Source organism: Trichosurus vulpecula, chromosome 4 (assembly GCF_011100635.1).
Source record: "Trichosurus vulpecula isolate mTriVul1 chromosome 4, mTriVul1.pri, whole genome shotgun sequence".
Classification (NCBI taxonomy): domain Eukaryota; kingdom Metazoa; phylum Chordata; class Mammalia; order Diprotodontia; family Phalangeridae; genus Trichosurus; species Trichosurus vulpecula.
The window spans coordinates 141,463,791-141,480,685 of record NC_050576.1 but is presented as its reverse complement, the minus strand read 5'-3'; the positions used below and the strand labels follow the sequence as shown (position 1 = coordinate 141,480,685).

Here is a 16,895-nt window from a genome sequence, read left to right as displayed (position 1 = left end):
CAAGGAGGACCTTTTAGTTTCCCTTAAAGCCTATACCCCCAGGCTGTTAGCAGAGGCATAGACATAGATTGTCTGCAACCAAGAATTATATTTTGAGTTGGCCTTTTATCTCTCAATAGCTGGGTAACATTCAAGATAGGACCCTTGGTTCAAGCATTTCTAAATGAAATCCCTATAAATGAAATATGACATGTTTTTCCCGGGTCTCAGATGCAGAATCTTGGCACACTTTGATACGCTTACAAGAAAATAAGAGAATCTGGGGAGGTAATGTAGATAGGCTGCTTGGATATTGACAAAGGGGGACAGAATGTATCCCTGTACTATAGGTGTTCCAACACTTCTACAAAGAACGTCCCCACCTCCCACTGTTCTGAAACAATCATATTTTTGTTTGGAGTTTCCTCAGGCCTGATCTCAGAACATTTTGTACCAACTTACTGAGGAGGTGGAAAAAATTCCCCTACTTATTTGGTTAGATTTCCAGAATTGTCTCTGTTTGGAGAATTAAAAGACTGTGTGTGTGGGGTGAAGAGTTATGTGCCTTCTATTAAATAAGAACATTTAACAAGTGTACATATGGCAATTAATTGTTCTACACTACTTCATAACTTTCTTTTCTTCACATCACTAAAGACAGCACAATATAATTCAGTTTAGTTCAACCAACACTTTCACTACCTACTTTACACAGATATGCATCCTAGGGTGTTGTAGTTGTCATGGTTGTTCAGCCATTAAAGTCGAGTCTGACTCTTCATAATGGGGTCACCTTGTCAGAAATGCTGGAGTGATTTGCCATGTCCTTCCCCAGCTCATTTTACAGGTGAGGAACTGAGGCAAACAGGATTAAGTGACTTGGTTACAAAGCTAATAAGTGTCTGAGGCTGGATTTGAAACTCTCATCTTTCTGACTCTGATCTTAGCACTTAGAATTTAGTACTGTGCCATTCAGCTTCCCCCAGTAGGTGCTTAATAACTTTTTATTTATTGATTAGGATTAATGGGAAGCGAACAGAAAGGAAGGGAAGGGTGCAAGCATACATATAAAAACTATTATGTGGTAGGCACTGTGCTAAGTGCTTCTTAGAAATATTATTTCATTTGATCCTCACAACATCACTCTGATATTGTTACCCCATTTTACAGATGAGAAAACTGAGGCAGAGGTTGTGACTTGACCAGTGTCACTTGGCTGGTACATTTCTGAGTCAAGTTTCAATTTCAGATGTTCCTGACTTTAAGTCCACTACTTTTATCCATCATATCACATAGTTGCTTTTGTTTAAAAGCAAGCTTTTGGTAATTATGTTAGAAGGAAAAGTAAAGAAAGGACCAAGATTATATAGGATTTGATCAAGGGGACAGAGAGAGAGAGAGAGAGAGAGAGAGAGAGAGAGAGAGGAGGAGGGGGAGGAGACAGAGAGACAAAGAGAGGGAGAGAGAGGAGAAGGAGGAGAGAGAGAGAGAGACAGAGAGAGAGAGAGAGAATCCCTCTGTATGGGCATGTGTTAAAAACCCTGCTCTTTGCATAGACATTATTATAGCAAAGCAATTTAATTTGCTCCATGGATAACAAAACATGCGACTAAAGGGATAAAGACAATTTGTTTTCTTTATTGTGACAGACATTAGCTCGAAACCGTAGGCTTCTAAATCATGTTGAAATTTTCCTAGGAACACTGATCCCTGAGGGTGGACATTTGTATTAGCATTCTGTACATAGTCTGTTATTTGTATATAATGCCTGCATTTACTAAAAGGCCATTACATTGATGTCTCAGCTGTCATGCTCAATTTCTATGCATAGCCCTTATGGAAATGAGCAAAAGAATCTACTTTTTCTGGCTATGGTCTTGAACAGAACCTATCATAGAAATTGATCAAGAAAAATCATTTCAGAAGAAACTTCCATTAACATATAATATGTGTTTTTGCCATTTTAATGCCAGCCTCCATGATTTATGAAGGAAACAGTGCTTTTCCAAGGATTAGCCAAGAGCCAATTATGTCTTGTCCTATTTGTGTTCTTCTCTTAACTGAGGAAACACATGTCATGCAGTGTGAATGGCCAATGATAATAGGGGCCTGTACCTGTCTATGATATAACCCTGTTGTCTCTGGCTCTCGGTGTTTTTATTTTCTGATAATTTATAGATACCACTTCTTTAAAATTTTGTTAAGTACTATGTGGCTAAAGAAACAAAGAAATTATCTTCTCTTCATTGTCAGAACTCAAAATATCTTCTTGCAGAAAGATCCATAAGCCTCTGTCCCAAGAATTTTAACGTGAAATACTTTCACATTTATAGTATTTTCTCATGTATTCAGCTTCTTCTTAAATGTATCTTTGATTGCTTTCTTTGCCATATGACCTTCCCAGCCTCTGTTCTTCAAAATACTCTGCATCCCAGTTTCTTCATCTGGAAAATTATAAATGCGAACTAGATAATTTTTGATTTGTGGAGCCCTACTAGTTTTAAAATTATATGAGTCTTTGGATACAGTCTATGAGTACAACATGCATTTACGTTACTGAGTGGTTGGAAAATTCCCTCTGTGCCACCTGATGCACTGCTAGATTGTATTGTATTTATATGTGCAGAAAGGGCTCTCCGAACTAGCCAGGTTTTCTTATATCTCTATTACATGTTTTCCAATAGATTCAGACAAGTAATGTTCTGCTATGTTTATAATATTACCATTCCTTTAAATGCCAAAAGAAATTTTTGTCAGGTTTATATCCTTTTGCAATCAAACAACTCAAAATAGTGAATAGTCAGATAAGGTTATTCCCATGAAAACAACCAAAAAAGAAAACTTCAGATGCTGTGAAGTTAATTAACAAAATAATTATGATAAAGTTCTCTGGCCACTGTTATTTCATCTTAAAATTATTTAACTCAACAAATGATTAAGGAAGCCTGATTCTGTACTAGTTGCTGAGGGGAAATCTCTCCCTCAGGGTTCCAAGGGTTTGAGTATCAAATCCCTCCAAGTTTGAGCATCTCTATTGCTTTTGCCTCAAGCTCCCATTCCAGTGTGTTTTCTCCACTGTCAGCTGCAATTAAAATATTTCCCTGTTCCATTAGGTTGTGTTACAAAAGAATGTTTCCTTTGCAGGGGAAGGAAGGAAGGAAGGAAGGAAGGAAGGAAGGCCACCCTGGAGATGCAATCTTCCTGTTTCCCATGGTCCCTAGTGAGACTGAGATCAGACTTAACACAGGTTCTAGATAGCATTGGTTCCACCAAGTTCTCAGACAAATATGGCATAGCTAAAAGAGTTTCTGTCCCAGCTACCATTGAGTTGGGTCCCAAAGATTGTTTCTTGGGACTTTGATGATGGACTGGCTGGCCACAAAACTCAGCATGGACTTCAATCACAGAACCCTGGTGGCTTGCTCTCCTGATTTTTAAATCTCACAAGGTTACCGCCATCTCTAATTTCTTCACTTAAAGCAGGAAGAAAGGACACAGCAGCAACAGAAACAATAGGACCATATACTTATGGACCATATTATGACAGCCCTGGTGAGAACAGACTATTGCCTCTCTTCCTGCTGAATGTAGAGTCTTTGATTCCTCACATGAATACATCAGGCAGGAAAAAGTCAGACCAAGGAATGGTCCCTTGCCGACTAGTACCTTTTGAATTCACCCCCATTTTGGCTCCATTCTTGATCCAAAACGCTCCTCTTTATTTTGTAGATAGTAGACCAGAACCATGAAGTGTATGTGCATGCTTCTGAGTCCACACGGTGATTGCCTCAGAGAAATGCTCTCTGCATGCCCATAAGGACAAGATTTGCTGCCCACTCTCCTATTATATACTGTTTCATTGTATCTGTGATATTATCAATGTGGACACTGCCTCCGCTACTAGAGTCCTTCCATGCTGTTTCAGCCTGAAAATCTCTGGTTCACATCCTCCCATAAAACTTCCAAAAACACTAGAGGCCCTCCTGTAGGTCTTCTAGGTACATATACAAAGCCATGTAATACAAAGTATAATGTAATAAATGCATTTACAAAGGTACAAAACAGAATTCTATGAGTTCTGAGAAGAGAGACTGCTCTTGTGTGAGTAAGTAGCAAAGGGAAATATTGATTATAGATTTACTCTTTTTAAATGGTAGACAATAAAAGGAAGGAAAGATGGAATCACCCCTTGAAGAGGTGAAAGTATCAAATTAAGGGATTTCAGAAATGGAGAAACCTAAACGTTTGGAAGTAGCCAGGAAAGACACAGCGAAGGAGAAAAATTGAAGATGAAGAGGGGAGGGGGGCGGAGAGCAATAATTGATGCAGAAAAATCCTAAAGGAAGCAGGAAAAATAGGGTGAAGGGCATGGGCAAATGAATTATTTCTGGTGAAGAGAAAGATTCCTTATTGTTAGTTTTACTGACATGGAAAAGAAAAAAGGATGAGTGAATTGTAGGAATGTTTTAGAGGAAGTATGTTACAGTTAGAAGGTTACTGGATTTGATTTCAAATTCTGACTTTGTAACTCAGTACCCATGTGAGCTAGGATAAATCATTTAACCTCACTAGGCCTCCTTTTCTCTCTCTGTAAACTAAAGAGGTAGGTGTTGGATTATCTCTAAGGTTCCTTTTGCCTTTGTAACCAATGATCCTATGAAATGTTAAGGAGGAGAATAGAGGATAGTTCAGTTTGAAAGACTTTATTGATGATTTAGGGAGCTGTATTTGGGGGCTATGAGCACTTAAAAATGTTAGGAATGGTCATTGTGGGGAATGTGGCCGGGGTTTGATCAGAGGTGAATGGCTGGATTACTAGCTGAGCCATTGATAAGGTCAAATGGCATGAACTTGGAGCAGATAAATCAGCATGATTTCATTACTTTCCTCTAGATAGGAGCATTGGATTCAGAATTGGTAAGGCATGTATGTCAGAAGTTGAGGGGAAGACAAGGTGGGGACAGAGAATCTAGGGGAGTAGTGAGAACATCATTAAAATAGCCAATCATACCCCATACATCCAGGATGGTTAGGAAGGCAAATAAACTCAGAGAGAGAAAAGAAAGCAGTCAAGGAAGAGTAGAGTGGGGTAAGAGCAAATCTGTTCTCCAGACTTGAAGGAATGAATTATGTGGAAGGAAAGGAGTTTTTTCATCAGTGAGTAATTTTACAGATTAAAGAAGTATAGTACATATGTAAATTATAATTCCTGTGTTAATCATGAAACATGAAATTTATTTAAAAATGTGTTTCACATCAGTCAATCAGAATTAACTCTAATTTGCAAAAGATCTTCCATGTAGTGGCTGATTTTCAAAACCTCTACATGTCAGTAAGATTTTCATTGTTTTAACAAAAAAGTGTCCCAATGCATCTTTTGAGGTATTTTTAGATAATAAATATGAATTTTATGTTTCTGACCAACCCGTTTTTAAAATTTGGCTTTTTTACCTCACCTAGAGTGCATAAAAGATACTGATGAAGGAGACTGGATTCATACATTCATCTATGTTGAGTTTTATCACCTATTACCTTCCCCTTACCTTCCTTATACTCTGCCCAAATAGGAGTATTTGTTGTGACCCAAACATGCCATTCACATTCCCATTGTGCCTTTGCTCATATTATTCCTTCCACCTGCACTACCCTTGGCCTCTAGGCTTCATCTCTTAAAATCCAAGATGCAACTGGAATTCTATCTCCTTTATAAGACTGTGCCAGGTTCCCCAAGCCAGAAGTATTCTTGTCTTCCCCCACAGATATTTGTCAAATGAATAAAATGAATGAATGAATCAGTACATGGACTTATGTCCTCCCACTCTTCTTTGAGCTTAAACAATCTGCCAGTTATAATCATAATAAACTTTGAAATCATTGCCTTGATTACATGAACAGAATGAGGAGAATGAGGTGGATTATTGCCTTTTTTTTATTTCTTCCAGGTGGTGTGTTCTCAGTGCCTGTGTCTGAGTCATATCATTGATCTTTCATTTATTTTCTCTGATCCTCACCATCCGTCTCCATCAAGAGCAAAGGAAGAAAGATCAAAGAAGGTTAATATTAGTGTGCATGCTATGTACTAATAGAAATTAAGTTGCTTTCACAAACCTTTTTTCCCCTGATCCGTTGCATAAATGCCTTAACATAAAGCTAGAAATCTGTCAAGTGTGGATGTCCTCTGAAATGGGTGATACATGATTATAAAACAGTTCAAGTGGCTTCTGGGAAAGAAGCAGTATTATACGTAGTGCATTAAATGATGAAGTTGGAGCTAAGAGATCTGAACTGGTATGTTCTGGCTCTGTCACTTACTAGCAGTGTGGCCTGAGGGAAATTAATAGTAATTAGTAATAATACTGATAATTAGTAATAATAGCTCATGTTTATAATAGCATTTGGTGATTTTACAAATTGGTTCTGAATGCATCTTCTCATTTGACATTTACGGCAACTCTGTGGGGAAAGTAGTGCCAGTATTGTTATATATCCATTTTGTAGGTATGGAATCTGAGATTTGGAGAGGCAGTGATATTTCCAAGGTCATATGGTTAGTAAGCGGCTGAACTTGGACTTCAACTCTTGTTCCTCTGACTCAGTCATTCATTCAGTAAACATTTGTTAATCTACTGCTATGTGTGAGGCCTCTGCTAGGTGCTAGAAACATAAGGTACATTTCCTGCTCTCATGAAATATACATTCTACTGACTATGTTTAGTGCTTTTTTTGTTTCTCCACCCTGCCCCCCCAAAAGCTCTACCTTATGCTGAGCTTCAGTTTCTTCATGTGTGTAATGGGGATAAGAATATTTACATAACCTGCCTCCAAGGGTTGTTATAAATACAAAATGAGGTAATAGAAGTAAAGAATTTGATAACTTCAAAGCACTACAGACTCTAAAACTAAACTTTCATTGTAGTTCACGCTGCCTTACCATGGAGTTACTTCTGACTCCTCTTAGCAGTCCCATCTGGAGTTACCTTATACCACATTCTACTCTATAGAAAAACTGATATCTTAAGACTGATAAATTCACCTGCTCTTGTGATTCCTTGCTCCACCCATTTTAAAAAGGCAGCAGACAGATTTTCATTTTGCTGGAGAGACAAGTCTGCACAGCAACAGCTGAGAAGTCACTTTTTATCTATAAGCAAATGGGCAGAATTCCTTTTACAGCCCAGGAAACACCGCTTTGCCAAATGGGATAGAGCTACATTCACTTTCAGGATGGTTTCAAAGTAAATGCTAGAAAGATGCCTACGTGCATGCACATATTTGTGTATATTGAATATATAACATATATGTTATAGATGTGCATACATCTATATTATATATGCACATGGGTATATATGTAGATAAATAATCATTTAGATGTTATGCACACATATGCACATAATTATAGAAAAATGCAGATGAATAGTTTTTTTAATGTCATTTTTGGTAGATATTTCAAAACTGTCTTGAAAATTTTTAAAGTATATTTTAAAATTATATACCTTGAAGTTCTGTTTTGGAGTCTGCAGGTTTCTTAGCTCTAGCAACAAAAGTAAATATTGAGTGTGAAACTCTTGCATACTAAAGTGGGTGAAGGATACTAGATATGAGACCTCTGCTGTATCTAACCTGGTAATAGTCTAGTGCTTACTTGGCCTTTGTAAATAAAAATAAACATAGCCTGCCTATTTTTTTCTTCTAAAAACAAAAACACATGTAAACAAAAAACACAGCCATGTGGATCTTTGGGTAAATGGTGCTTGCAAATGTTGCTTCAGAGTCCTGTAAATGAGAAGACCCACTTATCTTGTGGTAACTTAGAATTTTAGGTCTTTTCTTAGTAAATACGTGTTAACTTCATAGTGTTAAGCTAGTATTCCTGTGAAATTTTAAGGATTGCAAAGAGCTTTTTATGTATTATATCATTTGGTCCTCACAACAACCCTGTGAAGTAGGTGCTTTCATTATCCCCATTTTACAGAAAAGGAAACTGAAGCCTAGAGGGCTTACTGACTTGCCAAGAGTCATTGGAGTTCATAAGTGTCTGACTCAGAATTTGAACTCAGTCATCCTGATTCCAAGTCCAGATCTTACCTAACTGCCTATGTTGATTATATTATGTCTATTTCTTCTTCTTCTTCTCCTCCTCCTCCTCCTCTTTCTCCTCCTCCTCCTCCTCCTCCTCCTCTTTCTCCTTCTTCTTCCTTCAGCCTGTAATCAATGGAGAGAATTTCCTGTGTGGAAATCCCTTCTGCCATTGTAGCTTAGCAATTGTTCTGTATTTTATAATCTTAAGAGAGTTGCCCAGGAGAGTGAGAGGCTATGTGATTGCCCAAAGCCACATGCAGAGAATATGTGTCAGAGACTTGTGTACACACACACACACACACACACACACACACACATCTGCATTGAAAAGAAACAGCAGCACATGCTACATACATCAATTGGTAATAATAAAAAGTATGGTGAATAAGATCAATGTAAGTAACATACTTAAAAGCACAAAATAAGTCTGCATCTGCAAGTGCTAACAGAATACAAAATAGAGCCCTGATTGAAGTTAATGGGGTTAGTTTGTCAAGGCTTTATCTAGAAGAGAAGCTTTGAGTTAATGAAATTACTCATGTGAATGTGGAAAGGGGCAGGGAAGTGAGAGATAGAGTGAGAGAAGAGAATAAGATACCAAGTAATCATCCTAGAGGAATTATTGCCAGAATCCATGGATAGTTATTGAATAGTGAGGACATCAGTCCCATGACCGAATAGAGCATGGAATTCGGAATCAGAAAGAACTGGATTCAAAGAGGCTCAGTCACTCACGGTGACTTCTGTCACTCAGGTTATCTTTTAACTCTCTCATCTTCAATCTCCTCATCTGTAAAATGGGGATAAAGGCACTTACTTCATGGGGTTAGTATAGGAAAAAATGATATAATACATGGGAAGCAAACTTTAAGAGATACCATAAAATATATTGTTATTGTTATTATTATTATTCGACAAGTCAGTGTCATAAAAGTAGAAGAGTTGAATGAAGTATCTAAAACAACTTTAAGAGTGTTGCTTTATTACTATAGGCTTCAGTTATTCTTAGAAGAAGAAAAAAAGAAGGAAGGCAGTGTAATGAGGATATGTGTACGCATAAAAATGAATGTGTGTGGATGTGTGTGTATGTGTGTGTGTGTGTGTGTGTATGTGGAGAGAGAAAGAGAGACAACTTTAAATATCTTAAAACTGCACTTTTGGAACAACATATATACATGCATGTATATGTACATACATGTATATATACTATACAAATATGTAGTGACATTTTACTAATCTCAAGGGTTTTTTATTACTATCAGTGCATAACAAGAGGGGGAATAAAGAGAATAAATAGAATATATTTGTCTTGGGCTCCATGGATCATTAGCTGAAATGCTAAATAAACCATGAATTGAGAAACCATCACTTTTTAGGATATATAAGGTAGAATAAAGATATATCACTTTTCCTCTCTTCATACGCTTATTCTTTAAAGGTCATTTTTTTAACTAGTTAAAGAGAGAGAGAGAAAGAAAAAAAAAAGAAAAGAAAGAAAGCTACTGTGCATGTCCAATAGAACAAGGCAGCAAAACATCCAGGAACCTAGAATTACAGAATTGGGCTGAAGATCCAAGCTCGTCTAGTCCCGCTGTCTTCTGCTTGCTGACAATTATTATTAAGCTATTTCAAACAGAGGGGATTCTCCTGCTTATAAGAAAAGATTCCATAGTCTGCATGTATCAATGATTTATGGTTATGACCTAGGTTTTTCTTTTGCCTATTTTATGCCAATTGACTTGCAAGTCATGGCATCATCTTCCTAATGTCATGGTTCTGTTCAAGAAAGAAGGACACACACCTTATTCAGAAATATCTGTATGTGTATACATATATACATATATATTAAAATACAGACTATATATATATGTATATACATACACAGACACATAAATGTTTTTTAATAATGTAGTTCAACTCCTTACCAAGCTTTATGTTTGTTCAAGTGTACCAAACATCAAAAAATTAGAGAAGTGTCCCAAAACAAGGACTGTAACCCTCTTCTGTATTATGCAACTAATATCATCAAGGGCCTAGGAAAAAATGGCAAAATAGGCAAAGTGTGTCTTTGATATCCTCTCACCTCTCTATACACCGTTCCCCATCACTCAACACTTGTCTTTGTCCCTTTTCCAAGTAATCATTGCTGTTTAATTGTTTTGGTCACATCTGGCCCTACTCGGGGTTTTCTTGGCAAATTTACTTAGTGCTTTGCCATTTTCTTTTCCAGGTTATTTTACAGATGAGGAAAGTGAGGTAAACAGGGTTAAGTGACTTGCCCTGGGTCACACAGATAGTGTCTGAGGCCAGATTTGAACTCAGATCTTCCTGACTCCAGGCCCGAGGCTCTATCCATTTCTTTACCTAGCTGCCCCTTTTCCAAGCAGACCAGTGCTCTAAAAACAATCCTCTTCAGGTTCCCTGCTTTCAGCTCTTGTCTTTTTTTTTCTTTCATTCTAAACCTCCAATTACAAAGATATTAATTTTTAAGAAATCTATCTAATTGAAGTAATTTACATTAGAAAGCAAAAGGGGTGGAGGGGTAAAATGGAACAGACTCATAGTAAAGACCTCAAAGATCCTGTTTCACCCCATTTATTTTACAAATGAGGAAAACCCTTAGAAAATAAGTGGCTTACCTAAAGAAATAGCTGGTTCCAGCCAGGACTAGAACCCAGGTCTCTTAATTCCAGAACTAGTGTTCTTTGCACTGAAACATAATACCATTTCACCCATACTAAGTGATTTGCATTTTAAAAGTAAGCTAGGTAACCCAAAATAATGGTAGAAATGGGAAGAACTTTTATTGACTTTCACAGATTCTAGTGCTCTGATATTGCCTTGTAATTCCAGACTACTTAGAGCTTAAAGAAAAAGAAAACTCTCTGACCCCTCACCTCTATTTAATGAAGACAAGAGCCAGTGGGATAGTAGTAAATGTTTTGCAATTGAAAAAAAATGCACCCCCTACACACTTTTAAAGTGGAACGACAGATAGAATGCTGGGCCTGGAGTCAGGAAGACTTGAGGCCACTTTGAATTCAAGTGGGGATAATAATACCACCTACCTTCTTGTGAGGATCAAATGAAATAATATTTGTTAAGCCTGGGACATGGTAAATAAATGCTTATCCCCTAGCTCTCCCTATCCACCATGAACAAAACAATCAGTCAAGCCCAGATTTATAGCATTTGCCCATTTCTGATGTGAAAATGTTCACACTGAAATTTTAACGTTGATCTACCCGTCCTCAGTCATCCTGACCTATGTCTTGCTTCTGGACTCAGATGACTCTGGAGGAGAGAGTGGGGTTATTGACTGCGTGGCTTTGCCCCACTTGAATCCAATTCACTTACAAGTCAAGACATCACTCTCCTGAGGTCATTGGTCCTCTTTGAGAATGAAGGGCAAACAATAATTAGATGTACTCATTCAAACCATCTCTAGCACACCACTGGCTAGAACTGCTGACTATATGGTGCCTAGAAAATGGTTAGACCCTTTTTATGTGTTCTCACACTTTCTTTTCTTTCTTTTTTTTTAACTTTTTTTTATTAATTTTTTTTTATTTTTAGTTTACAACACACGGTTCTACATAATTTTGAGATCCAGATTTTCTCCCCTCCCTCCCTCTCCCTCCCCAAGACAGCATGGAATCTCATATAACTACCATGTATAACTTCGCATTGAATTAATTTATACACTAGACAAGTTGTGGAAAAGAATTATGACCAATGGGGTTAATCATGAGAAAGAAGAGACAGAACCAAAAAAAAAAAACCCAAAAACAAAAACAAAAGAGAAGAAAAAAGGCGAGCATGAAGTGTGCCTCAATCTGCATTCAAACTTCACAGTTCTTTCTCTGGATGAAGATAGCATTCTCCATCGTGAGTCCCCTGGAGTTGTCCTTGCACCTTACGTTGCTGAGAAGAGCGAAGTATGTCAGGGTTGGTCCTCACAGAATCCATATATCTGTGGTTGTATACAATGTTCTCCTGGCTCTGCTCCGCTCACTCAGCATTATATCGTGTAGGTTTTTCCAGATTGTTACGAAGTCCGTATCATCCCCATTTCTTATGGCACAATAGTATTCCATTACTTTCATATATCACAGCTTGTTCAGCCATTCCCCAATTGATGGGCATCCCTTTGATTTCCATTTCTTGGCTACCACAAAAAGAGCCGCTATAAATATCCTTGTACATAGGGGTCCTTTTCCCGCTTGTGTGATTTCTTTGGGATACAACCCTAGAAGTGGTATTGCTGGGTCAAAGGGTATGAACATTTTTATAGCCCTTTGGGCATAGTTCCAAATTGCTCTCCAAAATGGCTGGATCAGGGGCCACCGGCCCACGGGGAGGGGGCGGGGAGGGACAGCGGCGGTGACATGAGCTCCGCGCACCTGGGCTGGGCAGATCATGGCTCTCCAACCCCGAAGAGTTCGGCTGAAGCCCTGGCTGGTGGCCCAGGTGGACAGTGGCATGTACCCTGGGCTTGTCTGGCTACACAGGGAATCTAAGTGCTTCCAGATTCCCTGGAAACATGCAACTCAACATAGCCCTCAACATGAGGAGGAGAATACTATCTTCAAGGCCTGGGCTGTGGAAACTGGGAAATACCAGGAAGGAGTTGATGACCCTGACCCTGCCAAGTGGAAGGCCCAACTCCAATGTGCTCTGAACAAGAGCCGGGAGTTCAACTTGATGTACGATGGCACCAAGGAGGTGCCCATGAACCCGGTGAAGATATATGAAGTCTGTGATATCCCCCAGCCCCAGGGTTCAATTATTAATCCAGGGTCCACGGGGTCTGCTCCATGGGATGAGAGGATAATGAACTAGATGAGGAAGAGGAAGACGAGCTAGATCAGTCACAACCCCATATTCCCATCCAGGATGCCTTCCCTTTCCTGAACATCAATGGCTCTCCTATGGCACCAGCCAGTGTGGGCAACTGCAGCGTGGGCAACTGCAGCCCTGAAGCAGTGTGGCCCAAAACAGAACACCTGGAAATGGAAGTACCCCCAGCTCCCATGCAGCATGACTTCTTTAGTTCTCCAGAACTATGGATCAGCTCTCTCCCAATGACTGATTTGGACATTAAATTCCAATACCGTGGGAAGGAGCTGGGGCAGACAACGGTGAGCAACCCTCAGGGCTGCCGACTCTATTATGGTGATCTGGGGCCCATGCCAGACCAGGAGGAGCTTTTTGGTCCTATTAGCCTGGAGCAGGTGAAGTTCCCTGGACCAGATCAGATCACTAATGAAAAGCAGAAGCTGTTTACCAGCAGGTTGTTGGATGTCGTGGACAGGGGACTGATCTTGGAAGTCAGTGGCCATGCCATTTATGCCATCAGATTATGCCAGTGCAAGGTGTACTGGTCTGGGCCATGTGCCCCTTCACTTGTAGCCCCTAACTTGATTGAGCGGCAAAAGAAGGTCAAGCTATTCTGCCTGGAAACCTTCCTCAGTGAACTCATTGCCCGCCAGAAAGGACAAATAGAGAAACATCCACCTTTTGAGATTTATTTGTGCTTTGGGGAAGAATGGCCTGATGGGAGGAAGCTCATTGTGGTCCAGGTTATTCCAGTGGTTGCAAGGATGATCTATGAGATGTTTTCTGGCGATTTCACCTGGTCCTTTGATAGTGGCAGTGTCCGCCTGCAGATCTCAACTCCGGATATCAAAGATAATATCGTTGCCCACCTGAAGCAGCTATACCGCCTCCTCCAGACCCAGGAAAGCTGGCCTCCCATTAACCCTCCTCCCCTCAACATGCATATGACCCCTGCCCTACCAGCTCAGTGATCTTGGTTGCTGCAGCCCTCTTCCCTTTTTCTAAATATTGTACATATGGATATTTTTTATTATTCAGATTAGTTAACTGACTTTTAACTCTACCCTCCTCTCTATAACAATGTTAATAGTTTCTGTATTTTTCCTGCTCTGCCTAACCTTTTTAAAAACTTGATTTTAATTTATATCAAAGATCAGATTGTATAAAAAAAATGGCTGGATCAGCTCACAACTCCACCAGCAATGTAGCAATGTTCCAATTTTCCCACATCCTCTCCAGCATTTGTCATCCTCTTGTTTTGTTATTTTAGCCAATCTGACAGGAGAGATGTGGTATCTAAGAGTTGTTTTGATTTGCATTTCTCTAATCAGTAGTGATCCAGAGCATTTTTTCATATGCCTAGAGATAGCTTTAATTTCTTCCTCTGAAAACTGCCTGTTCATATCCTTTGACCATTTCTCAATTGGGGAATGGCTTGTATTCCTATATATTTGGCTCAGTTCCCTGTATATTTTAGAAATGAGGCCTTTATCAGAGAAACTAGTTGCAAAGATTTTCTCCCAATTTTCTACTTCCCTCCTAATTCTTGTTGTATTGGCTTTTTTGTACAAAAACCTTTCAATTTAACATAATCAAAATTATCTATTTTGCATTTTGTAATGCTCTCTATCTCTTGTTGGGTCATGAATTCTTTACTTTTCCATAAATCTGATAAGTAAACTATTCCTTGCTTTCCCAAATTACTTATAGTATCAGATTTTACTCCTAAATCATGAACCCAATTTGACTTTATTTTGGTGTATGGTGTGAGATATTGGTCTATGCCCAGTTTCTGCCCTACCATTTTCCAATTTTCCCAACAGTTTTTGTGAAATAGTGAATTATTAGCCCAGAAGCTGGCCTCTTTAGGTTTATCAAAGAGTAAATTGCTAAACTTGTTGATTTCTCCTACTTGTGTGCCTATCCTATTCCACTGATCCACACCCCTATTTCTTAACCAGTACCAGGTAGTTTTGATGACTGCTGCTGTGTAGTACAGTTTAATATCTGGTATGGCAAGACCACCTTCTCTAGCATTTCTTTTCATTAATACCCTAGATATTCTAGACCTCTTGTTTTTCCAGATGAATTTTGTTATTATTTTGTCCAGCTCAGTAAAATAATTTTTTGGTAGTTCGATTGGTATGGCACTGAATAGATAGATTAATTTAGGTAAAATGGTCATTTTTATTATATTGGCTCGGCCTAACCATGAGCAACTGATATTTTTCCATTTATTTAGATCTGATTTTACTCGCGTGAAAAGTGTGTCATAGTTATGCTCATATAGGCCCTGGGTTTGTCTTGGCAAATAGACTCCCAAATATTTTATAGTGTCTATAGTAACTTTGAATGGAATTTCTCTTTCTATCTCTTGCTGTTGGGATTTGTCAGTAATGTATAGGAATGCTGAGGATTTATGTGGGTTTATTTTATATCCTGCAACTTTGCTAAAGTTGTTTATTATTTCAAGTAGGTTTTTACTTGATTCTCTAGGATTCTCTAGATAAATCGTCATATCATCTGCAAAAAGTGATAATTTAGTTTCTTCTTTTCCTATTCTAATTCCTTCAATTTCTTTTTCTTCTCTTATTGCTACAGCTAATGTTTCTAGTACCAAATTGAATAATAGGGGTGATAATGGACATCCTTGTTTCACCCCTGATCTTATTGGGAATGCATCTAGTTTATCCCCATTACAAATAATGCTTGTCGATGGTTTTAGGTAGATGCTATTTATAATTTTGAGGAAGGTTCCACTTATTCCTATGCTTTCTAGTGTTTTTAATAGGAATGGGTGTTGTACTTTGTCAAAGGCTTTTTCTGTGTCTATTGAGATGATCATATGGTTTCTGCTGGTTTTGTTGTTGATATGGTCAATTATGCTAATAGTTTTCCTAATATTGAACCAGCCTTGCATTCCTGGAATAAATCCTACCTGGTCATAGTGTATTATTCTTGTGATGATTTGCTGCAATCTTTTTGCTAATATTTTATTTAAAATTTTTGCATCAATATTCATTAGAGAAATTGGTCTATAATTTTCTTTCTCTGTTTTGACTCTACCTGGTTTGGGTATTAGTACCATATTTGTGTCATAAAAAGAATTTGGTAGGACTCCTTCTTCACCTATTTTCCCAAATAGTCTACAAAGTATAGGAATTAGTTGTTCTTTAAATGTTTGATAGAATTCACCTGTAAAACCATCTGGCCCTGGAGATTTTTTCCTAGGGAGTTCATTAATGGCATGCTCAATTTCTTTTTCTGAGATGGGGTTATTAAGAAATTTTACTTCCTTTTCTGTTAACCTGGGCAGTTTATGTTTTTGTAGATATTCATCCATATCTCTAAGGTTGTCAAATTTATGGGCATACAGTTGGGCAAAATAATTCCTAATTGTTGTTTTGATTTCCTCTTCATTAGAGGTGACCTCACCCTTTTCATTTTTTATACTAGTAATTTGATTTTCTTCTTTCTTTTTTTTAATCAAATTGGCCAAAGGTTTATCAATTTTATTGGTTTTTTCATAAAACCAGCTCTTTGTTTTATTAATTAATTCAATAGTTTTCTTGGTTTCAATTTTATTAATCTCTCCTTTGATTTTCAGTATTTCTAATTTAGTATTTAATTGGGGGTTTTCAATTTGCTCTTTTTCTAGCTTTTTCAGCTGTATGCCCAGATCATTGATCTCGTTTTTCCCTATTTTATTCATGTAGGCATTTAGGGATATAAAACTTCCCCTAAGAACTGCTTTTGCTGCATCCCGTAAGTTTTGGTATGTTGTTTCATTCACACTTTCTTTTCTAAATCTTTCTCTCATGAGACCCCCTTTATTCTGAACACATACCCTCACATATGCATAAAGACACATTAGCATCCGCTGAATAATATTCCTGGGCAGAATACTGGTCTAAGTACATAGATATTATTTCCAGTCATACATGTTAAGGTTAAATTTCAAATGTTATTGAGTCATTTTTTCCCTTCTAATGTTCCCA

At 38.1% G+C, this 16,895-nt stretch overlaps 1 protein-coding gene across 1 annotated transcript; it reads left to right on the top strand.

Annotated features, from left to right (window-relative positions):
- The first annotated feature begins 12,477 nt into the window (after positions 1–12,477).
- On the top strand, positions 12,478–13,868 carry LOC118846718 (interferon regulatory factor 6-like). Its single transcript, XM_036755477.1, is given in 2 exon segments — positions 12,478–12,883; positions 12,886–13,868. Coding segments are annotated over 2 exon segments (1,389 nt in total).
- Positions 13,869–16,895: the final 3,027 nt, after the last annotated feature.